This window comes from Aspergillus pseudoviridinutans (assembly GCF_018340605.1).
Source record: "Aspergillus pseudoviridinutans IFM 55266 DNA, scaffold_1, whole genome shotgun sequence".
Classification (NCBI taxonomy): Eukaryota; Fungi; Ascomycota; class Eurotiomycetes; order Eurotiales; family Aspergillaceae; genus Aspergillus; species Aspergillus pseudoviridinutans.
In genome coordinates, this window is record NW_025091281.1 from 2,829,476 (window position 1) to 2,854,302 (window position 24,827).

The window sequence follows — 24,827 nt, forward strand, 5'->3', positions numbered from 1 at the left end:
AGCTATATATATATCTTTATTATAGATATAATAGCTATTATATCTAGACTTATAATAGTTTAAAGGTGTAATTATATACTAAGAATAGGAATATTTTTATATATACCTAATAGGATTTATTAATAGTATTCTCTATATATAATAGTAAGTTAATTTAATATTTAAATCTATAAAATATTTCTTATATATTTATATTAATAATTTCATCCTGTGTAGTAAAACTTTTAATAATTATAAATAATATATATTAGAATTTCTATATAAATATATAGTGATAAGGATTACCCTATCCTCTTAAAAGATATTTATTACTTTTCTATTAGTATAGTTATTAGGCTAAAATATATTATTATGAGATATAACTACTATAGATAAAAAGCTAAAGGCTATTTCAGAATTAAAGTTCCCTATTACTTTATTTAATCTTAATACTTATATTAGTTTAACTAGATAGCTATAATTATTTAAATGTTCTCTTCTACTTAGCTATTATCTAGCTATTATAAGATAGAAAAACTTAGCTACTAAATAGAGGATTATTAAAAGAAAAGACTAGAAGATTTTATACTAAGTAAACTCTGCTTAATAATATTATATTACTGATAAAGAATAAGAATCCTTTAAGAGTATCTAAGACTACCTAAAGAATAGATTAATACTTATATATTGGAACCCTAATTTACTATTATATACTAATATTAATTTATTTAAATACTAAGGGTATAGGGCTATGGTTTTCTATATTTAGTATAATATATATAATAATTTATTATTTAATACTATATAGGACTATACTAAAGGACTATTATTAGAAGTAATACTACTAATTATATTCCTTAGTTATACTTTAATTATATCTAAGAGAACTACTAGCCTATAAAGTTTAAGATTTCTAGCCTTATATAGCTACTACATAAGATCTAATATAGAGTTAAGTCTAGTAAAGCTAGCTTCTATATTTATATAAATTATATAACTATAGTAAATATTATTAAATAGATAAATCTAATAATATCCTTAATAGATAAGTTAAATCTATAACTAGTATAAGCTTTATAATACTACTAACTATTTCTAATTATAATATTATTTTATAAACTAGATAAAAATATATTATTCTAGATATACTATCTTAGTTACCTTCTTTTATAAAAGATAATTCTAACCTAACTTTACTTAATATAGACCCTTTAGATATTTTATTTAGCTATACCTTCTATAGTAAGGAGTTATAATTAATAATAGGTATTAGCTTAATACTATTAGAGGAATTTAAGAAAAATATTATTAATAGATATCTAAAAGAGTAAAGATAGTCCTAGGTGCTATATATACTCTAAAAGAATATAATCTCTTAAATATTAGTTATCCTACTATATAAACTCTATAATAATAGTCTATTATATATAAGAAATAGCTATTTATATATACTATATATCTTACTTTATAAGATATTATAAATAGTATATAATAGTAATAGTTATTCTAGTATTAATAGGATACTAGAATTACTCTATAGTCTAGTATTTAACTATATAAAATACTAAGTTAAGGAATATATTTACTACTATCTTAAATATTAGAAGAAGTAGATATAATAGTACTAACCTTATAGAGTTTTATAAGTAATTTTAATACTAGTAATCTCTTTCTATATAATTATAATTAATATTAGATTACTAGATACTAGAACCTTTAATATAATAATATTAGTTACTAATAAGTTTATAAAATAAATAATAACTCTACTAGGATATATAATATAGGCTACTTAAAAATAGATAGTTACTTTACTATCTAAATTTAATAAAGAGGACTAGAGAATCCCTAAAGTTATTATCTTAGATAAGGATCTAAAATTTATATCTAAGGTCTAGTAGTAGTTCCTTAAAATATTAAAGATTAAATAAAGATACTCTATAGCTTACTATATCTAAATAGATAGGTAGAGTAAATAGATAAACTAAATAATTGAAATCTATCTTTAATATATAATTACTTTAATAGGATTATAGATTAGCTAATAATGTTAGCTACTATATAAAGAATATTTAACTCTATAAAGAATATATTAACTAAAGCTACTTTATATAAACTTATATATAATTTTTACCTCTCTATAATACTAAATACTAGATTTTTAAGATCCTACCTTAATAGATAAGTTATTTATATACTATATAATAGTAGTAGAGGCTCTATACTTTATAGTATTTATAATAAAAGAGTGGTATAATAAATATTATATATTACTTATCTTTAGTAAAGGTAATAAGGTGCTATTAAAGCTTTATACTAGCTATATTATATAGTTAACTCTAGACTATAAGTTAGGAAATTAGTATATAGGTCCCTTTAAAGTTTTAGACTATATTAGTCACTTATTTATATATAAATTAGATTTTCTAAAGGACTCTAGGTTATATTCTACTATCTCTATTACTTATCTTAGAAATATAATTATAATAATCTATTTAACTATAAACTAGAACAGCCTGGCCCTATTAATATTAAAGGAGATATTAATAAATATTAATTCTATAAGATAGAGAAGATTATTACTAAATATAAACTATTAGCTAAAGTTAAAAGAAAAATAAAGATAATATAATACCTTATATAATAAAAGAGTTATAGTAATAAATAGAATTAATAGTTATTAATAGACTAGTTAGGTAATACTTAAGAGCTTATTAAAGAATTTGAAGTAAGTACCTAGTAATACTATCTTATCTTTATCTTTAATTATATTTATATTTCTTCTTTATACTATATTATTACTATTTTTTAGCTATATTATTCTACCTAATTTCTTTATACTATATTATTAATTTTATTTACTAATAACTATATACTATTCTTCTTAATAAGTTCTTATTAATAAGTTCTTATTAATAAGTTCTTATTAATAAGTTCTTATTAAGAGTTATTAATTCTATTAATTTTCTTATTTAACTATTCTGCTATTTACTAATAAGTAATAACTATTTAGTATATTTACTTAATAAAGGTATAAATACATATATTAGCTACTATTTTCTCCTTATATCTACTACTATTTCCCCCCTTCTTAAAAGCTTCTTTAATTCTCTTTACTTACCTACTTAACTTTATTTCTTTATACCTGATATATTATTAGTAAATTTATCTAATTATTCTAATAGTACTATCTTATATTAAACTATCTAAGTCCTTACTAAATAAAATTATTAAATTATCTCCTACCATATTCCCCTAATAAGTATTTATATAATAGAGAAATAACCTAGCTCTATTAGTAAGAATATCTCCTAAACTAATAAGGATATCTCCTAAACCTACTTATAGTTTAATAAAGTTAGATTAGATATCCTCCTTTTACCTAAGAGAAGAGAGAGATTATAGAACTACTTAGAATAGGAAACTAAATTATAAATAGACTTTAATAAAGTATTACTATTAAAAAAGCTAAATTCTTTATAGATTATCCTTAAAGATCTTATTCTAGATTAACTTATTAGAAAATATAATAAGCATATATTAGACTTTAATTATAATAATCTCCTATAAGATAATTAATTAATTAAGCAGCACCTTAATAAATACTTAAATAGAAATAAAAATCTTAATAAATTAATTTCTTTTTTTCTAAATAAATTATAGGAAGAAATAGAGGCTTAATATATAGCTAAATTAGAAAGGCTTATAATTTAAAAGTTTTAGAATATAAGAACTCATAAGAGTTAAAATAAAAGTAGTAAAGTTATTAAAGCTAAGAATAGTAATAAAATAGTAGACCTAAAATTAAATAATAAGGATAAAAAATAGGCAGACTAAAAAGTAGCTAAGAAAGCTAAAAAATAGAATCTAATTTAGTAAGCTTAGATATTAATATAGAATATTACTTATAGTCTATTTATACTAATCCCTATAATATTAATAAATAAATTTATAGTAGACTTTATATTAATCTTAGTTAATATACCCCTTATTGTACTAAAGATAACCTAAAATATAAATACCTATTATTAGATTAATTATTAATTAACTATACTCTTTTCCCAGCTAAAGAAATTACTTTATCTACCTTATATATATATATCTATTTTTCTTAAGTATAAGATAAATAAACCCTTCTATAAGTTCTATAATTTTGCTAGCTAGATAATATAAGCTATAGATTACTATATTATACCTAACTAGTAGGATAAAACCTTTAGATTAAAAGCTATAAAGGAATACTTCCTTAACCTAAAGATCTTATTTAATCATACTATCTAAGCTTATACTATAAAGATAGTAAAGTACTACTATAATAAAAGAATCTAGGAAGCTAATATCCTTAAATATAATTAATAGAGATAAAGGAATAATTAAGGCTATTAAATAATAGATTTAATAGTAGAATTATACTAATAATAATAGTTAGTTTAAAACCTTTAATACTAGTAATTTATAACCTCTAGATAAAAGATATATCTATCTATAATAATAGATATAATATGATACTATAATCCTAGTATAGATTACTTAATAAGGAAAAAAGTATATATACTACTATAAGAAAATTAATAAAATAATTACTAAGAAGGTTAAGCTAACTATAAACTAAAAAAGATTACTTAAATTTATAGAATTAGATAATAATAAAGATATATATTAATAATATCTATCTAATAATCTTATATTATATAGTAACTAGGTTACCTATTAATATATAAACTAGGCTAAGACTAAACTAAAGAGAATAGAGAATATTCTTTTAATCTATAAGATATTATCTAATATTCTAATTAATATTACTAAGTAGCCTCTATAGCTAGTCTCCTTATTATAGAATAATCTTATAATAAATAATAAGGATTTTAGTAAATATCTATAGGGATACCTAGTATATACTCTATAAGTAATATTTACTAAAGTATCTATATATACTAAGGCTTTTTTTTTTTTATCTTATAAGCTAATATCACCCTTTAATATCTAGAAAGATAGTTTTTTAATCTTTTAAAGCCTATAGTAAATACTCTTAATTTAATAACTACTAAAGATTAGGTAATACCTATAAAGATATATAACCTAATTCTTAAAATACTAAAGGATCTTAAGATAGATACTACTACTAATCCTAGGTTTTTTAAGTAGTCCTAGTTAATATCTAGTCCCTTTATTTTATATTAATATCTTTTCTTTTTTTCTCTTTTTTCTTTACTATAGTAGGATACTATTATATACCTATACTATTATACTCTTGCTTTATAGTTATATAATATTTACTTTATAATTATCTTTACCTCATTAGTTAGTTATGAAAGAACAACTATCATCTTCCCTGAAATACAGCATTAGCCACCATAGCCATACGCCCATACCATTTAACTTAAGTATAACTATTTAATAGGTGTAGAGAAATCCTCTGCTATACTTATTTATTATTTAATATTTTAAAATAGATAAAATAAATAATGAGATTAATTAATTAGCTTATTCCTAATCAATTCCTGGATGCTTAGGACATGCTACTATTTAGTATGCCAAAGTGGTTAATGCCATATGTCAGGGAAGATAATAGTTGATTTTCTTACTAAGTGCTAAGCTAAAGATAACTATAAAGCAAGTGTTACATGACTATAAAGCAAGAGTACCTAACTGTGAGCACATAACAATTCTCTGCTGAGTTCTGTGTTGAATTCGTGGTGATTACATGACTTTTCCTTACCTGATTGGATAAGGGGGGTGTCGCTATATCCAAGAGGGTGTCACTGTATCACTACCCTAGACTAGTAGCTATACTATATAGATATTCTAATTCTAATGGTTTTATTAATATTAGAGATTCTAATATAGCTAGTATTAAGTCTAGTAGCTTTTTAGTATTTCTAGATAATTCTATATTTAATCTATAATATATAAAAGAAGATAATTCTAGACCTAACTAACTGATTTATATCTTAAAATTTAGAGATAGTAGGAATTTTAACTATGTATTGTAAATTTTTTTAGCTTTAGACCTATTCTCTAATTTTAGTATAATAAAGAGTATATCTTTTTTTATAAAATACTAGCTACTTTAATATTAGTATTAATAATTAGTAAGAAGTTTTTTAATCTTTCTAGTAAATATTTTATTATTTAATTATTATTTTTAGGTAGCTTATATATAAAAATATAAGTAATTACTAGTTATTTTAAAAAAGTCTAACTACTTAAGAAATTCTTTAATAGCTATAGAAAGTATAGCTTAGATATAAATTTAGATATTTAAAAAGTAAATATATTAAGAAAAATAATACTAAATTAGATATATAATTCTTATAATAGTATCTAAATTTAGATCTCTTATAAATCTATATCCAGTCTCTTTAAATAACTAGAGTTATATAGTAATTAAAATACGCTATAAATTAATTAAGTCTATAATATAAATAGTAGAAAAATTTTTTTTACTAGTTTATAATATAATAATAATAATTTAATAATTTATATAGCTTTAATAATATCTTAATAATTAATTTATATATTTAAGAGTAGAAATAATAAAATACTATTCTATATTATTTTTCTTTCTAAGTAGGCAGATAGTGCAATATATTAATATAAATTTAATTTATAATAGATTTATTTAATAAGAGTACTTAGCTATATTAAAAATTCATTTATCTTCTTTAGATAATAAGCTAAGTAGGGGAACAATATATAATTTATTAAAGAATAAGAATAATTAAATCTAAAAGGATGCTAATAGAAGAGATATATAAATTATAATAGATATTTTATAATAGTAATTCTAGCTTATTAGGAGTAATTAAAGAAGAATAAGTTATCTAATATTATAAGAATATTAAGATAGAAGAAATTATTACCTATTTAATTTAAACTAAATATTTAGGAAATAACTAAATATAAAAAAAATAGCGACAGAATGAAATCTAAAGAAATACTAAAGAAACCATCTAAGCTTTCTTAATATTATTAATATCTTTAATAGAAGCTATTCTTAATTATCTTTATCTCTATCTATATTCAAAGGGTACCTTAATTTATAAGGACCTATTCCTAATATATTTTCTTATTTTTATTAACCTTATCTACCTTCTCCTTAGTATCTATATTCTTAATTATCATTATATTAAGGCCCTTAATCTAGTATATAATAACTATATTAAACTTTACTAGGTTATTAATAAAATATATATTTAAGATCCGTAAAATTAACTATTAAAATTAGCTAGATAAGTACTTTACTATCTATAGAATAACTATAGTATTTCTTTAATAGAGTTAAATTAAAGAAAGGAATCTAGTAGTTATAATTATATTAAATAGCCCTATTATTATTAAAGTAAGGTAATAGACTAATAATAATTATAAGAACTACTTAGACTAGCTTTAATAAAACTATAGTCTAAAGTATATATAATAATTTTAATAGCAGGAGTAGTAGCCTTGTATAAAGTATAAGAAGTTCTAGGTATATTTAACTATCTTTTAGTAAAGTTATTATTAATCTTCTCTATTTTAAAAGGGATATTTTTTAGAGTAAGACTATTATTTAAAGCCTATAATAAACTACTGGCTGGTGTAGAGGATTATACTATATAAATAAGCTAATAGAAAAGGAATTAATAGGGTAAATATATATATTATTATTAGAATTCTAACCCTAAAGTATAACTAAGATAATAATTATACTTTACTTACTATATTATAAAAATTTATATATAATCTCTAAAAGAAAGTATAATTTATACTAGCTAAATTATATTCAGGCCCTATAACATATTTTCTAAAAGTATTAGACTTCTTATATAGTTTATAAGGATTTTTTAATTTAATATTATACTAATAGAGAATAATTATAGATTATTAAATGGAATTTATAATTAGCTTAGCCTTAGGCTTACTATTCTTATTATAAGACTACTTAAGATTATAAATAATACTAAGAAGAGTAATGTATAACTTCTTTTATATAATTAATATAAAATAAATTATACTTATAATCTTTATAATAGCTCTATAGTAATTAGAATATATATTATATTATTGAGAAAAGAATTAAGGAAAGAATAATAATATATTAATTAATAAAGATAAATATAAATAGTAGTAAATAAAGACTCTAATAGGCCCATAACTTATATAAAAAGTAATTTAAAAAGTTACTACTCTATTAAAGAATTTATTTATAAAACTATATATATAATAAAGAAGAAAAACTGTAAGTATTTATATCTAGATAATATATACTAGTAATAAATACTTATTTATCTATATTTATTAGTTAATACTACCTTTATTAATTTACTTATATATATATACTTAAGAATAATAATATTTACTATAATTCTTTATATACTACTTAATACTTACTAATTACTTAGATAACTTATTTATTAATTTTATTAAGTAAACAAATATAATTATACCTTATATATATTAAATAAAGAATATACTAAGTAACTACCATCCTAATTTTAAAATAGAAGTATAAAGAATAATTTAGTTAATTCTATAGACAGTTAATAAATAAATAATAATATCTAAATACTAGATTAGGTAATTAATATATCTTAGTAATAGTTAAAACTAGAGCTATATTAATAGATACTAAGTCCTATAGATAGATACCGACTAAAAAACTCTATAAATAAGTTTAATTCTAGCAGGGGAGGATGTAATATTAATAGATATATATATAATTTTCATAATATCTATAGATATATAATAATAGCTTATAGTTATTATTAATTATATATATAGTATTTAGACCTCTATATTCCTTATAGTTTAGGTTAAATTATGAAAGGGGAATTAGAAACATCCTAATTCTTATAAGATATATATAGGGTAGCTACTAGCCTACCTACTAGCCTTATATAATTTAGAGGCTCCCTTCCCTACTAATAATAAATAAATATCCTAGATAGTTAGATTTCTAAGACTTTTTAGTAATATCTAGTCCCTGTCCTAGAATAGCTTTATAAAGTAGTAGTTATTTAATATTTCTTTATTATCTAGTTAGAATACTGGATTATATAGGAATTCTCTCTCTATATATTAATAATATCTATAGTTAACTAGTAAAACTACTATCTAACTATATTAATAAAGGCTTCTAATATACTTATATTTTACTAATTATCTAAAGTAAAGCTACTACATTTACTAACTTACCAGAACTATTAGAAGTATATATTTCTTACCTAGTAATTATTAAAGATAGTATAATAGAATAAACACCCTATTAAAAAGATATAATAAAATATTAACTAGAATAGATAACTAGTAGAATTCTAGACCTTATAATATCTAAGTAGGCTATACTAAAGACTATAGGTCTAGAAATAATAGGAATTCTAATAAGAACTATAGATTAGAACCTAGGAAGTAAAAATATTTATATTTCTTTTACAAGAATATCCTATCCTATACTATAATAGATATAGAGAATATAGCTACTAGCTAAAGTATTATATTAAATTATAGATTCCTAAGTACTTAAAAACTAAATTATTCTATATTATAGTAGTACTAGATATTAGAAAAGATTCTAATAGTAGTAAAGTATTAGCCTAGCCTATCTTACMTATATTCTTATTAAAGAAAGCTACTACTAATTTTAAATATTAATTAACTATAAAGCTAAGTATATATTTATTTATTAATAATAAGTAAAAGAATTCCTATCTAATATAGAAAATCTATTATAACTAGTATAAAGCTATTGATAGCTATAAAGTAATATTATATAGATAGAGAAATCTAGAAGTTAAAATTACTAACTCTATAAAATTATCTAAATTTTATAGAAGTAGCTAATATAGTTAAATATAATCTAATTCTAGGTATAGACTAGTTAAAAGCTATTAATCTAGATTGTAATTAGAAAAATCTTACTTAGTACTATTTTATATAATTACTATATCTATAGGGATTTTCTGAATGTCTTAGAGGTTCTGCTAGTAAGCAGATGGCCCTATAATAATCTAATGGCTATCTACCTTAGTTAGATAGCTGTAGTAGTATCTCTCTCTTCTAGATAGCTACAGAATTCTAGTAGCTTTAATATTTACTTTCCTTAAGAGGTTATAAGCTTATAAGCCTCTGCTTTTATTTTTATATTTATTTTAGTCTATTATTTATTAATTTTATTAGTTTTCTGTTTTCCTTAGTAATTTAATACTATTTTATATATTTTTATAAACTTTTATATACCTAATAAAGAAATTAAATTAAATTTATATTCCCTATCTAGAACCTTTTAAGAATTATAAGAAGATATAAATCAGCATTAGAATTATATTATTGAAATAGTAGATATTACCTAGGCTATAAAGCTAGTAAATAAAGATTCTATATTAATAAGTATATCTAGACTAAATAAATAATTAAAGATATAAAAAGATTATAAATTATAGACCTTTTATACTAAATTAGAATTAGAACTTTATAAGCTAGAAGATTTAATAATAAGTTAATATCTAGGCTAGAAATAATATATCTAAACTATTAATTAGAGCAAAKCCTTAAAGCTAGTATATAACTAGCTAATAGATTAAGTAGGTAAAGATAATACTAATATACTATATATAATAATAGATMTAATTATATATATAGATAATATATAGGAAGTAATTAAGAATGTTATATTAGGCTATAGTGATTTAGAATTATATTTAAATGTTAAGAAGATAATCTATATAAAGAGATTGGACTTTATAATAATTACCTAGTGTATTACTACCTTTAGAGATAGGGTAGATATATATAAATAGCTTTAAGATACTAATTATATCTTATACAGCTACCCTTTAAATACTAAAGAGCTATTAAAGGAGCTACTATCTTAGTATAATAGTATTAAATCTAAATTGACTAAGGACTAAATAGTAGATTTAAAATAATTTCAAAGAAATAAAAGAGGAGAATAAATAATGGAAAGAATATAACAGATATATATAATATAATTAAATTATATAATACTATACTACTTCCCTAGTTAAAACTCCTAAATATATTAAATCTAGAATTCTTAATAATATATTAACCTAGAAGTTTATTACTAATTTAAAACCTATTCTATATACTTATTAGGAAGAAGATTATAATAAACTAACTACTTTTAATAATATAGTCTATTATTTTACTAAGTATATATAGGGAGTTATTTTATATACTTAGATATAGCTTTAATCTTTTAGTAAAACTAATAATTACTAAATAAATCTAATAAATATTAACTTAAATATTATTATTATATCTCCTAATTACCTAAAAAAAGGAATATATAAATAGAAGATCTAGTATTAAATTAATTAAGCTTATTTTAATTATAGATAGAAAGACTAGAATATCTAAGCTTATATAGCTCTAAACTAGTTAAAATCTAATAATAAAAAGTAGTTAGGAAATATAAAGGATTATTAAATAAGAAAGCACTGATTAGTTAATTATTAAAGGCTTCTACTATTAAGGATTATAAAGTATTTAATAATCTTAAATCTTTAAAGAATTATAATAATTCTAATAATAATAGTAATAAAGAGAATTAATTACTATAAAAAAAACTACTTAATATTATAAAAATTAACTTAGAACTTTAGTAAAAGATTTTAATTATATTAATATTGATTTAAATACTCTTAGATCTAATATTCTTTACTTTTTTACTATACTTAAAGCCTCTTAGATAGTAGTCTATCTTTATATATTATTAGATTATAGCTCTAGTTATATATTTATATTAAAATATTTAGCTAATTTATTACCTTCTTTATAGTTTTAATTTTTATAAATATCTAAATAATTGTAGATTTATCTACTAAATAGTAGATTTATATATATATTATATTAAGTTTAAATCCTACTTAAATTAGATAAATAGTACTGTATTATTACTCTATAGATTTTTAAAATTATAGAGTATAAGCTTATCCTTAGATTAAGATTAGCTAAAATACTTTAATCCTAATATTAATTGAATTATAAGATAGATAGTTATAAAAAATATAGAATAAAGTATACTACTATCTATCTTATTAATTTTAGAAACTAGATTAAACCAGATTTAAAAGAATCTAATCTATAAGTATTTATTAATTTTATATCTACTAAATAGCTTTAATATACTATACTCTCTAGAAGGATTAATAAAAAGTCTTAGCTATTTATTATTTAAGAATTAAAAGAAAATATTAAAGTAATAATAGATTTATAATAGCTAAGTTCTTTACTTACCTAATATAAAGATATATTTAGAGGAGAGTCATATCTAGGAATACCTCTAGAATAATTAATATAATATTATATTAATATAGGAGATTCCTTACTAATAAATAAATATAAACTCTTATTTATAACTAGTTATCTAAGAAGTTTTATAAAATAAAAATATAAGTTAAAAAGCTCTTAAAGAAAATAGTTATTTATTCTTTAACTACTACTTAGGGCTTTTCTATTATAATTATATCTAAATTAATAAAAAATAATAAATATATATTAATTACTACTTAATAAAGTAATTATTAAGAATATCTATTTATTATTATAAATTTTAAGAACTCCTAGATTAAGTAGGTTAAGTTAGATATCTTTTAAAGCTTAATCTCCTCTCTAGATATTAGTAGTTATAAATATCTTATTTATAATAATCTTTTAAAGTTTAATATAGTTATTAGATACTAAATTAGTATTCTTAAGTTAATTATAGCCAAGAATAAAGATAATAAGGAGGAGATAGATAAAGCTAATAAGTATAAAAGAATATATTAGGAATATATTTATATAGATATAGATAACCCTTAGATAGAGATAAAGGCTAAGATAGTTAAGTATAGCTCCTATTAAAGATACTAATAAAGTTAAGAAAGCCTAGATTAATCTTAATATATAAATAATACTAATAAATAAATAAATATTTATAATTTCTATTTATAACTAGCTATTCTAGGGTATTTAGTTTTTAACTAAATAAATAATAACTCTTCTATCTTAATATTCTTATAATAATAGATAACTTATCCTTCTTTAATTATTCCTAATAAGCTAGAACTACTACTATAAAAAGTAAATTAAAATTTATATTATTTCTATTAGTATCCCTTTAGATTTAATTATTCTTTAATAGATTATATATTATTCTTCTATTTAGCTTATTATCTATAGAAGTTAAGTTAATTTTACTCTAGTTACTTTCTAGAGTTAACTTCTTTTAATAGTATATAGATTAACTAATTCCTATTAGTATATTACTAATATATTCTTAAAATCTTATTTATTAAGTATATTATTTTATTAAGATATCCTTCTCTATCTACTTTAAATATACTCCTAAATATTTAGTAGATTCCTAATCCTTTTAAGTTATCTTTAAAAGTTTATTATATAAGAATAAGAGATTATTAAACTCTTTAAGTACTTTATATACTTTAATAGATATATAGATTAATAATCTTACCTTCTATAATTATTACGATGATCTCACCCCGGTGGAGCGGAGCGTGGTGGCGCAGATGCGCACTGGGAAGATCGGACTGAATCACTATCTTACGACCATCAACAGGGCTGAGGACCCTATCTGCCCGTGCAGGCAGGCCCCGGAAACGATCCACCACGTGCTATTCGGCTGCACCCGATATGACGAACTCCGGCGCGCGGTATGGACAGAAGGGACCCCCCGGAACCTAACAGAGGCCTTGACGGAGAGACAGTACATTCGGCGGACCGCGCGGCTCATGCTGAGCACCGGCCGGCTGACGTATCTGGCCGAAGCCACCCAGCCGACATGGCTCGAGCCGAGCGCCCCCAGCAGCGCCAGGCCGTTGACAGCCCTAGCAGGCGATGGCTGACAGACCGCTATCACATACTATCGCATACTACTAGTCACTCCCAGCGGTGCGGCGCCACTGCCTGCGGCCCCGGCCTGCGCGTCTGCGCGGCACCGGCCTGCCGACACGGCAAACCGCTCGGCGGTGGCGCCCCCGGAACCCTCGCAGGCCCGGGAATCTGCGACATCCGAATGAGTTGGCGGCCATCTAGTGGGAATGGGCTTGTGCAGGCACCTAGGCAGGCGTGAGGGCATACACGGGGGAAGCGAGGCAGCCGGTGATTTCGGCCCCGGCCAGGATGGATCAACAAGGGAGTCAGCGTAGCGGCACTCACTGATTTCGGCCCCAGCCGAATCAGGTCCATGAGGGAATCTACGAGGGAATTTATAGGGGAATTTATAGGGGAATCTACCCGGGAATCTACGGGTGGACGGCCTAGCCTAGGTGCCGAAGATATATATGTATGGCGGCGTCAGCCTGCAAAGGCGGCCGTTGGTTAGGTAGTCGCTGCTCACTAGGATAGTGGCTGCTCTATATATATCTTACTAATATTAAGAGGTTCTAACCCTTTTATATTTTAACCTAAACTATAAGGAATATAGAGGTCTAAATACTATATATATAATTAATAATAACTACTAGATATTATTATACATTTCAAACTTTATAAAAATCATATATATACCTATTAATATCATATTATTCATATATCTTTATAGAAAGGAAGTACGCCTTTCATAATAAAATTCGAAGAATTAAAGAATAACTTTAAAAAAACATAAATCTTAAGTAGCTTTTAAATAGATAGTAGTAGCTAGTCCTAACTTAAATAAAAAAGTCTTATAGATATTATTATATATATGATATATCTTTCTTATAAGAAGTCTCTGATAGTGATAGTTTTAATTTAGTAACTTAATATTAGTAAAACACTAATTATAGGTTATATTACCCTCTTTATTTATTATTAATAATCTTTCTTTAGAATAGGACTATCTATGTTAGCTATATATAAATATTAATAAAGAGAAGGAAGTTTATATATATTAAAATATAGACTTTAGCTATAATTCTTATTAATATAGAAAGAATAGAAAGTAATATTATTACTATTCTAGATATAATTTATATAGACTCTAGTGAAGAAAGTATACTATTATTAACCTATAATATACTTTAGAATAGATATATATTACTAAAAAAGTTCCTATACTATTCTTATTTAACTTATATACTTTATAGTATTTAAGTCTTTAAATTTAAGTCTTTAATAATATAGAATAATTATATTTTAGTATACTTACTTCTAAAGTAATCTTTTTAATTCTATTAGTATTATTTTTTAAAGCCTACTTATAACTAATATTAAGTAGCTTAATAAGACACTATTAAATTTATTATAAAAAAGACTTATTATATAGATAGCTATTAGTATGCCCTTATATTTGAGAAATATAATAATTATAAAGGAAAATAGGGACTACCTAAAATAATACTAAATAACTTAAAAAATATAAAATCAATCTAGAAATAGTAAAGCTACAAGTAATCTATAAATTAAATAGTTAATAAATAATTAAGTCTATATTAAAGATTATATATAACCCTTATATATAATAAAGTATAAAAGGTTAGGTAGGAGTATTTATACCTAAGGAATATATACTAGTAGTAGATACTTATTTATCTATATTTATTAGTTAATTCTACCTTTATTAATTTACTTATATATATCTATATATATATAGAGAGAGAGTGATATTTACTATAATTCTTTATATACTACTTAATACTTACTAATTACTTAGGTAACTTACTCATTAATATTATTGAATAAATGAATCTAATAATATCTCTTATAAGTTGAATGAAGAATATACTAAGCTACTACTATAATAATTTTAAGATAAAAGTATAAAGAATAATTTAGTTAATTCTATAATAATAATAAATAAAGGAATAATAATATCTAAATACTAGACTAGGTAATTAAATATATCTTAGTAATAGTTAAATCTATATAATATAAAAGGTGCTCACTAAGTCTATAATAATTATTAACTAAGATCTCTATAGATGAACTTTGATCTAAGTAGGGGATAGTATAATACTACTAATAGGTTTATATTTAACTTTAATAGAGTCTAGAAGATATATAATAATATCTAGTAGTTATTATTATTATTATATATGGTATTTAGACCCCTACACTCCTCCTAGCTTAGGTTGAAATATAAAAAGGGACAGGAACCTTTTAATATTAATAAGATATATATAGGGTGGCTGCTAGCCTACCCCTTACCTTTATATAATTTAGAGGCTCTACTCTGGTACTCCCTACTGTATGAATGATCACCCTAATATTAGGCTAGAGTTCTAGAAGGAGATCTAGTACTGACTATTACCTTATAGTATCCTAACAGGCTAGTTAGATTTTAAAGAGTAATTAGAACTATAAGGTTAGCTATTAAGGTCTATGTTTTAACTAGTAAGGTTAGTATTAGAGTTATATTTAGTCTAAGTTCAGGCAAGTCCAATGCTAGTTATAACTAAACTACTCTGATTTTAAGTCTAAATTTTAGAAATTAAAATTAAACCTAATTTATTCTAATTTAGTGTAAGTTTGACTATAAAACTTAAAGCTCAGTATAGTTAAACTATTTCTAGCTAAGTTATAAATTACCTACTAACTAACTATAATTAGATTTAGTTAGGTTTTAGGTTAGATAGACTATTATTTAAAACTAATATTTTATATATCTATAAGATGTTATAGTATATCTTTATATACTAATTATTCTAGTATAAAATATTATTTATATAAGTCTCTATATATAAAGGTTTTATCCTAACTTAATAAATAATAAATTTAAGTTAAATTAGGTAAGTTTATAGTTTATAGCTTAAAATATAATAAAATATATAAATATATATATAAATATCAGAATTATTTATACTTAATAGTGAATTTTATATATTATATTAGCTTATAACCTGTCATGGTAGCACCTTGAGGCATGGTATTGTAGTAATTAATTAATCATTCCTAAGATATATACAGACTCTGCAGAAGATAAGGTGGTGCCTCACATGAGTGTTACCACATAGCCTCTCTTATATCTAATAAGATAATCTAAATATACTAAATCTAACTACAGTTAGATTAGGAAATGACTATATATCACACACCTATAATAGTTTTAATATAACTAAGAATAATATAACTAAGTAATATAATATTTCTGTATTATTTCTAATTAGATCATTATCTAATCTAATAAAACTATAAAAACTATAACTAATAGTTTTAACTAAACTTAAATTAGTTTTACCCTATCTAAACTAAAACTAAGGTAATTCCCTAGGCTAGAAACCAAACCCTCACTGCTGCAAGTTCAGTAAGGGTTAGATTTGATTTTAGTAGTTTAGTTATACAACTCTAGCAGCAATATGTAGGAAGGTTATATAGAATGACAATATGCAGGATCTGAAAATGAACTGTAATTCTTGAAAAACAAAAGGTTACTTAAACAGATTTGATGAATGAAAGATTAAAGCTGATAGATGTAAGGTGTTTAATGAATTAATAAGTTAATTAATAGAGTTAATAAGGTGGGTGTAGTGATTTAACAGTAGGTAGAACTTAAGATTCTGTATTGATTTCCTAAATGGGAAGGTGGTGCAATGCATGAATGCAGAATTGCAGATTTAAGTCATTTAACTGATAATGGTGGAATTATTTAACAGGTGCAGAGAAGTCCTCTACTATACTACTTGTTATTCAATGTTTTAGAATAGATAAAATAAATAATAAGATTAATTAATTAGCTTATCCCTAATTAATTCCTGGATGCCCAGGACATGCTACCATTTGGTACGGCTAAGTATATTTATGCTAGTATTATAAGGTTGATAGTTGTCATTCTTATTTACTATGCCCAGCTAATAGCTAGAGAGATAATGGTGTCACATGACTTAACACACAACAGGTAGGGCTATATAGAACTATAGATAACCAGGGCATAACTATAAGTTATCCAGGGTAGATAAGATAGCTTCATGATTATTTATAGTTGTGGTATGATTATAGTGGTAGATTTATAAGATATGCCAGATTCTGATTCACAATAGAAGTAAATAAATATTCTGATGAGAAACCAATGATTTTAAAGCCTCTCAGTTTTATATAGTTAACCAAAAGTTAGGATTGCAGCAACCAGTAGCGGTTACATGATCAATTCTAACTAAATTATAGCAGGGAGGGTGTGTCCCTAGACTCCCTAAGTTGGGGGCGGGGGGTGTCCCTAACAATTTCATATATCTATTCTCTATCTATATCACATAACTCAATTGATATATATACATGAAAAAAAAAAAAAAAAAAAAAAAAAAAAAAAAAAAAAAAAAAAAAAAAAAAAAAAAAAAAAAAAAAAAAAAAAAACCAAATTACAATCAGAGCATTAAAACAATGAATGAGATGAGATGACTGCTAGGTTAAATAAGTCAGTTCATGAACCTAGCAACCACAGTCATCATACATATTATAATAAAGACATCAAAAGAGGATGAAATGATTATTCCCTCTCACATTGGTACCCATTACACAGGACCAAAAGCAGTTGGCATGCGTCCCAAGCAGGACAGGCAAAGGCTATCATGATTCAATGACAGCAGTGCTCACTGAGCCTTTTTTGTAATTCTGCCCTCCCTTCGGCGCTTAAGAGCTTCGGGCGTGTATTCAGTGTCGAGAAGGTAATCCCACCACCGAAAGCTACTCGAATAGTTGCCGACAAATTTCTCATGGTGAAGATCATGGTGATCAGCTCCAGCCCAAAAAGGCAAGAAATGATGGAGACTCCAAGGGAACTCATAGCCGCTGTGCGCATCAATGGCCTGGAAGAGCCGTAGGACAATCCAGACATACATCGTAAAGATATGCAGGTCGCCAGTCAATGCACACCAAAGAATGGGGCATCCAACGGTCCCAAACCCAAGAATCATAACCTCAATAGGCGACGCATATTCGGCGGCCATACCGAAGGGTGCCGAATACTGGTGGTGGATTTTATGGATAGCCTTGTACAAAGGGCCCCAATGGAGGGCACGGTGAGAGAAATAATGCCATGTATCCTCAAGAACAAAGAAAATGGCAATCTGGTACATCATGGTCCAAATAGAGGGAAAAGGAACCGACGTAGACAGACCGAAGAATTGAGCCATGGGGTGGAAAAGCCTGTAGACATATTGTTAGAAGCACACCGTGAAGACCGGTTAAATTGAGGCACCCACCAAATCTGCGGAAGTTCCACGGTGAAGTGGCTAAGAAGGACAAACTTGGCGCAATCCCATTGCTCCCTAAGTGAAGGAATTTTATTCTGAGTAGCCAAGTTAGGGTCTTGCGATAGGCATTGAGATCGGATCCTCTTACATTCTGGATTTTATAATTCTTAAACAAGCCCAAAGTGTCAATGAATATCCAGGGAAGAGAACGGCCGAAATAGACAATCTCATGCATCACAAACGACATGATGCCAGTTGCAAGGACATCATTTTGCATCCAGGCATACCACGCGGACCAAAGTCTCTCCACGACATTGAGATGTGTATTGAGCCGGGAAACTTCCTCATATTGCTCCCAATAAGTCCCAGGAGACGTCGAGTATAGTGTCGAGTTCCTGTACGTTTGTCAAGACTATGGTCGAACCAATTGACAGGGAGGAGCAACTCACATTGTATTTGATATCGCACCTATATCGTGGTATAAGAGATGGCTGGGTGCTGAAATCCTATCCTTCCATCAATAATAAGGGAAGCAAACGGAATTCGATCTGTTCTGGTAGAATTATTGTTGGTTGGAGGGTGTGATGGTATTTCAGGAGGGAGAGCTAGTGGTTACTAAAAGGCGTCGGACGGTCGGACAGGACAACCATTCCCGGGTGGCGAGACTTTTTCTTAACTTTTTCTGTTTAGACTCGTAAACTTATTATTATCGCCTAGCCCCTTCTTCACCCCTGAGATCACTTCTCCAAAGCTTCCCATAACTACTACGTTATTGGCCACCCAAAAAGTTGGCGATTATCTAAGCCTTCTAGCGTACAGCCTAGATTACAGCCAGTAAGAAACAAGTACCACGATATAGACTATACGGAGTACCTTTATAATTATTAAGACCTTTGTGCAGCTCTGCCCGATTATTTCAGGTTAAGATATAGATCCTTATATATCAAGTCATTATTTCATCTTAATAAAAGTACAAAGACAGTTTTGCTGATAGCTGGAGAGCAGAATAACTCTAATGTTGCATTGACATTAGACACCATTGCCTCACAACTTGACTTGAATACACTTCTGTAGGTGAGATTCTTAGTTGTCAATTTCTTATACCAAATAGGGGGATAAGCAGGAGCACCTTTAGTATTCAATACTGAATTCCCTCTATTTGATTAGAGATATCTACATAGTTCCAGCGCTAGATAGCAGCCCATTCACCTGTACCTGTAGGGTACTACCTACAGGAAGTTTGTATTGTTTGCCTTATAATAATAACGCAGGCAGTCTAGTATGTATGACGCCATGCCATCCTATCTTTTAAGCTTTCTTATTATGGCTGCAAATCTACATAACTTGCGGAGTTATTGCACCCATAGAGATACATTATGATCATCATAAATCGGTTTGTTACTTCTGCTGCAACCACTCGGGAAATGTGCTCACAATCGGTAGTCACATTCATCACTTGAGCGCAGAGCTCGACAGAGTGCAACAGAAAATCAATGATGGTCTGCCTAGTCCTACCCATATCCTGTCTGAATACCCATATGGAACTTCGAAGGATATAGCGACATTGCTTAAATTGATCCAGTCGCTTTCTGTGCAATCTGTATCTGAACCGTTATTACGAGCCGCTCAGGTCAGGGCTTTGATCTCCAAGTTCCCTCATTCCCTGCTCAAGGGACAGGAATTGCCCGATGAGACTGTCGCATATGTGCTGGATGTCTCGTGGGTCTTGGCTGCGAAGGCATTTTTGCAGGTTTTAGGCATAACCATCAATGTTCTTCTAGAACATACTCACAGTATCGGCGAAGAGGCGTTGTACTGGGCCGATGTTTCAGGATCAAATTGGTATACGGGAGCATACGCAGTACAGACGGCTCCAGGTCGACTATGGCATTTCCTGAGACGGTCTGTTTTGCACATGGAAGAGGACGGCGCCCGAAAAGCTGTCACGCCAACTGCATCTGTTTCGTGGGCCAGATTTTACAACATAGTGCACCAATGCCTTGACCCACACGCGATGCTCTCGCTGCGGGCAAGGCTGTTATCTTCATTTACTGCGCATAGGTCTGAGATTAGACAAAAATGCAAAGCTCTGGGAGCAATGCGAATGAGAAACGCCAGTGGCATTGGCCTTCTCATGGGGCAATGCTCGCTTCTCAAAACAGAAATTGACTCAGAGTTCGCCACTGATGACCGCTTGCGTGATGCTGTGTTCAGGAGTGTACTCACGTTGAAGGTTCTCTTGCAAAGGGTGGTACGTGAAGGCACAGAATATGAGTTTGAGGAGAGGGTTATTACCGCAGTCGAAAGGGAAATTGTTCGGTCTCAATCTGAGATGGCAAATTTACTCCAGACGCCCGAGTACGTTATCGAGCAGCTTTTCAATATACTCGACGAATTATTGCCAGATTATAGCGCCTCTTCAAAGAGGGCAATTAGTCACCATGGACGTCCCTCGTGCTTGGTACGTTATTGGCTGCCGCTCTCAGTGGGGGTGCTTTCGACGAGCACTTTCCTGAGGTTGTTAAGCAGTCGGCAGCACGAGCTCATAAGATGGATTTTCAACATCGGATCAACTGCTTGTGAATTCTGGGGTAATTGGGTCGTTGAGCCTACGAGGAGACTCATCGGGACTATTCGACATGACGAAAAGAGCGAGATTGCACTAATGAGTAAGAATAGTCTCGAGGCGGATAGGGCCAGCTTAGAGCGGATGGTGCTTGATTTTGTCTTCGATCGACCCGAATCTGAGAAAGAGCTTGGTGCGAAGCAGATCGACACACTCACCGCGAGGATTCGAGAAGGTGATCTGACCCCAGTACTACGAGCGTACGAAAAAGATCTGCGGCAGCCCTTCATTGGAACTGTACGTGGTGATTTAGTACGGGCTCTTCTGATCCAGTTTCAGAAAACGAAGGTGGATGTTGAAATAGCGATTGGTGGAATCGATTCATTGCTGAAAAGCCAGGAGCTTGTTTTTGGGTACGGCTGTCTTTCAAGAACTGAGCCCATGCAGAGCTGACATGACATGCGCAAGCTTTGTGAGCCTCACCCCAGGGATCATGGTCACGTACGCGTTTCTGAGATGGGCAGTCGGTGTCTTCGGCAATCGCAAGGGCTTGCAAGTAGGAAGACGAAAACATGAGTTGAGACATGCTTTGCGGTATTCAAAATACAACCAACCTACCGATCTGTGCTGATTTGTATTAGGGATGTCGACCGTACTTTGACACTGTCAACACCTACTGATAGTGGTGTTCTGACCTATAAGGATCATGGTCTTTTGGTCTGTGGTGCAGATATTCTCCTACAAAAGGCAGCAACAGTTCTGAGAGGAGCTGATCTCCGTGATTTTCAAGATGACATTGGTGACTTGCTAGATATACATATCGGAATACAGAGGCAAACTCAGGTTGTAAGTAGAATTGGATGGGTATATTCTCGATGGATCAAGTAAAAACCTGTATAACTGGCTGCTCTGTTAATAAGATGAATTCACATGCAATAATTTCTCAGTGTGTCACATAATCTTTGTATATATAAAACCTAAAATATCAAACTATAATGGTAATTTGCAAGGGAATTCTGTGAAGGTCTATGCTTAAAGCGTATTGCGTATCAGTGAGTAGGTATTGGGAAGAGTATGCTATGCTTACTTAAAAGGGACTGGGGGAATTAGTTATCGTTAGTTGCTTTTTAGTATACAACCCCCTAATATCTGAACCCTAGATAGAATTTCATAAAGGGAGGTATCATAAATGTATTCATACTAGTTATAGAGAGGTATTGATCCTAGGTGTAAGCAAGGAGCTGTTCACTAGATAGAATATAAAATGAGTTATTTAGATACATATCTACCTGGAGATATGGCACCAATCTGTACATGAAGGTTGTAGTCAGCAAGGTATGTTTTCCCAGCTTCTAGAGAGGTAGGTACAAACTACTATTACAACTTTCTCAGAATTGTTATACCCCCTTAGATAACCCTTCAGATGATTTGCCTTGCTGCCAAATAACCACACAACATTAGGCCGTAATCTTTCACTCAATTTGTTGAATATTTCTTTTCTCTATCATTTCGGGCCTAGAGAGGTTCGGGGCAGGATCAGTCAAGTGCCAGGCAGGAATTTCTGACATTTCACATCAGGAATCTATCTTCTTAGATTTCCTCAACATTTGCCAATCTGACGAAAGTCCTGATACCTCTGGGTGGCTGCCTCTTCTCTGCGGACAATCACCAAGAGTAAGAAGGAAGGGCGGGGGAAGTACGATTATCTTGATAGGGGAGTCGTTCTACCCACGACTACGGAGGTTCATCCCCGTAATATCGATCGGAATCGTACCCAAATATCGACTCTCTCGAAGTTGAACTCATATCCAATCCACCTACCACAATGGCTGGCACAAGAAATTATGACTTTCTGGTAAGCTTAAATCACTTTTGTGATCTGATTATTTGATAACTGAGAATTGCTTTGGTTGTCATAGATCAAGCTGTTGTTGATCGGGGACTCCGGCGTGGGGAAGTCATGCTGCCTTCTGCGATTCAGTGAAGATTCGTTCACCCCCTCATTCATCACTACGATTGGAATCGACTTTAAGATTCGCACAATTGAACTGGACGGCAAACGCGTGAAGCTTCAAATATGGGATACCGCAGGTCAGGAGCGATTTCGAACTATCACAACAGCGTATTACAGAGGCGCCATGGGAATACTTCTTGTATATGATGTCACGGATGAACGCTCCTTCCAAAGCAAGTTCCTTCCACTCTTGAATAATGATTTGACGCTGACTGCTGCTTCGATTTTGTTCAGATATACGTACATGGTTCTCAAATGTTGAGCAACATGCAAGTGAAGGGGTACACAAAATCCTCATTGGTAACAAGTGCGACTGGGAGGAAAAGCGAGCCGTCTCCACAGAACAAGGCCAACAACTCGCTGATGAGCTAGGCATCCCATTCCTCGAGGTTTCTGCCAAGAACAATATCAACATCGAGAAAGCATTCTACAGCCTCGCCTCTGCCATCAAAAAGGGCATGGATACATCGAAGACTGAACAAGTGGGGTCACAGGGGGTCAATATAGACCACCACGGATCGGGGACGTCTGGCAGTACTGGCGGTAAATGTTGTTAGGCATGCGCTTTCGTTCCTAATGTTCTTCAATCTGATTCGGGCTTCCTTTCATTTGGCGTCATCCTTCACTCAACCTCTAACAGGGGGAATTTGTTCCTTTTACCTTACCTTCGGTTGTTAATCACTCCGGAGACCCTTCATGCGACCAAGACCCCGTTACAGTTGGAATCCGCCAGTGTTATCATAGTCATCCACTGAGATATGCTAGGCGCTTTTTCGATTCTTTGGTCTATTAGTTCTTTGATTACTGGCGTTAGAGTTACCAAATTCAGTTTCACGGCACCTTCATGTAAGTATGTCTAAGAAACTACTTGAACTTCCGAGGTTAAAGCATAAACCAAGAGAATCTCCATACAACAGGCTTCCCTGATTGAAATAGGTTTTGAGACAAAATCCGCAATCCACATTCATACAACCAGCGTCTTTGCTCGACCAAGGCGGAAAGGGTACAGAGACCAAGGTAAGAAGACCCACCTGAGTACCTGGAAGTATTACTTAATCACTAAATCTGTGTTCCCTTAAGAAATATTAAAAGTTTTTAGTATATAAAAATATAAGATAAAGAGGAAGGCAGATATTTGCATTATGCAGACTTTAACCAG

General features: G+C 28.4%; 4 protein-coding genes across 4 annotated transcripts; 3 read left to right on the plus strand and 1 right to left on the minus strand.

Moving 5' to 3' along the window:
* Positions 1-13,639: 13,639 nt before the first annotated feature.
* Positions 13,640-14,056, plus strand: Asppvi_001004 (uncharacterized protein; the record flags this gene model as incomplete). Its single annotated transcript, XM_043297308.1, has 1 exon — positions 13,640-14,056. The coding sequence occupies one exon, from the start codon at positions 13,640-13,642 to the stop codon at positions 14,054-14,056; it is 417 nt and encodes a 138-aa protein (XP_043153243.1).
* A 4,429-nt stretch (positions 14,057-18,485) lies between these two features.
* Positions 18,486-19,335, minus strand: Asppvi_001005 (sterol desaturase family protein; the record flags this gene model as incomplete). Its single annotated transcript, XM_043297309.1, has 3 exons — positions 18,486-19,041; positions 19,098-19,183; positions 19,237-19,335. The coding sequence occupies 3 exons, from the start codon at positions 19,333-19,335 to the stop codon at positions 18,486-18,488; spliced, it is 741 nt and encodes a 246-aa protein (XP_043153244.1).
* A 1,129-nt stretch (positions 19,336-20,464) lies between these two features.
* On the plus strand, positions 20,465-22,107 carry Asppvi_001006 (NCA2 family protein; the record flags this gene model as incomplete). The annotated part of the gene is made up of 2 exons (XM_043297310.1): positions 20,465-20,481; positions 20,532-22,107. The coding sequence occupies 2 exons, from the start codon at positions 20,465-20,467 to the stop codon at positions 22,105-22,107; spliced, it is 1,593 nt and encodes a 530-aa protein (XP_043153245.1).
* Positions 22,108-23,479: 1,372 nt separating this feature from the next.
* srgA (Rab family GTPase srgA) lies at positions 23,480-24,225 on the plus strand (the record flags this gene model as incomplete). The annotated part of the gene is made up of 3 exons (XM_043297311.1): positions 23,480-23,509; positions 23,574-23,841; positions 23,903-24,225. The coding sequence occupies 3 exons, from the start codon at positions 23,480-23,482 to the stop codon at positions 24,223-24,225; spliced, it is 621 nt and encodes a 206-aa protein (XP_043153246.1).
* Between the last annotated feature and the right edge of the window lie 602 nt (positions 24,226-24,827).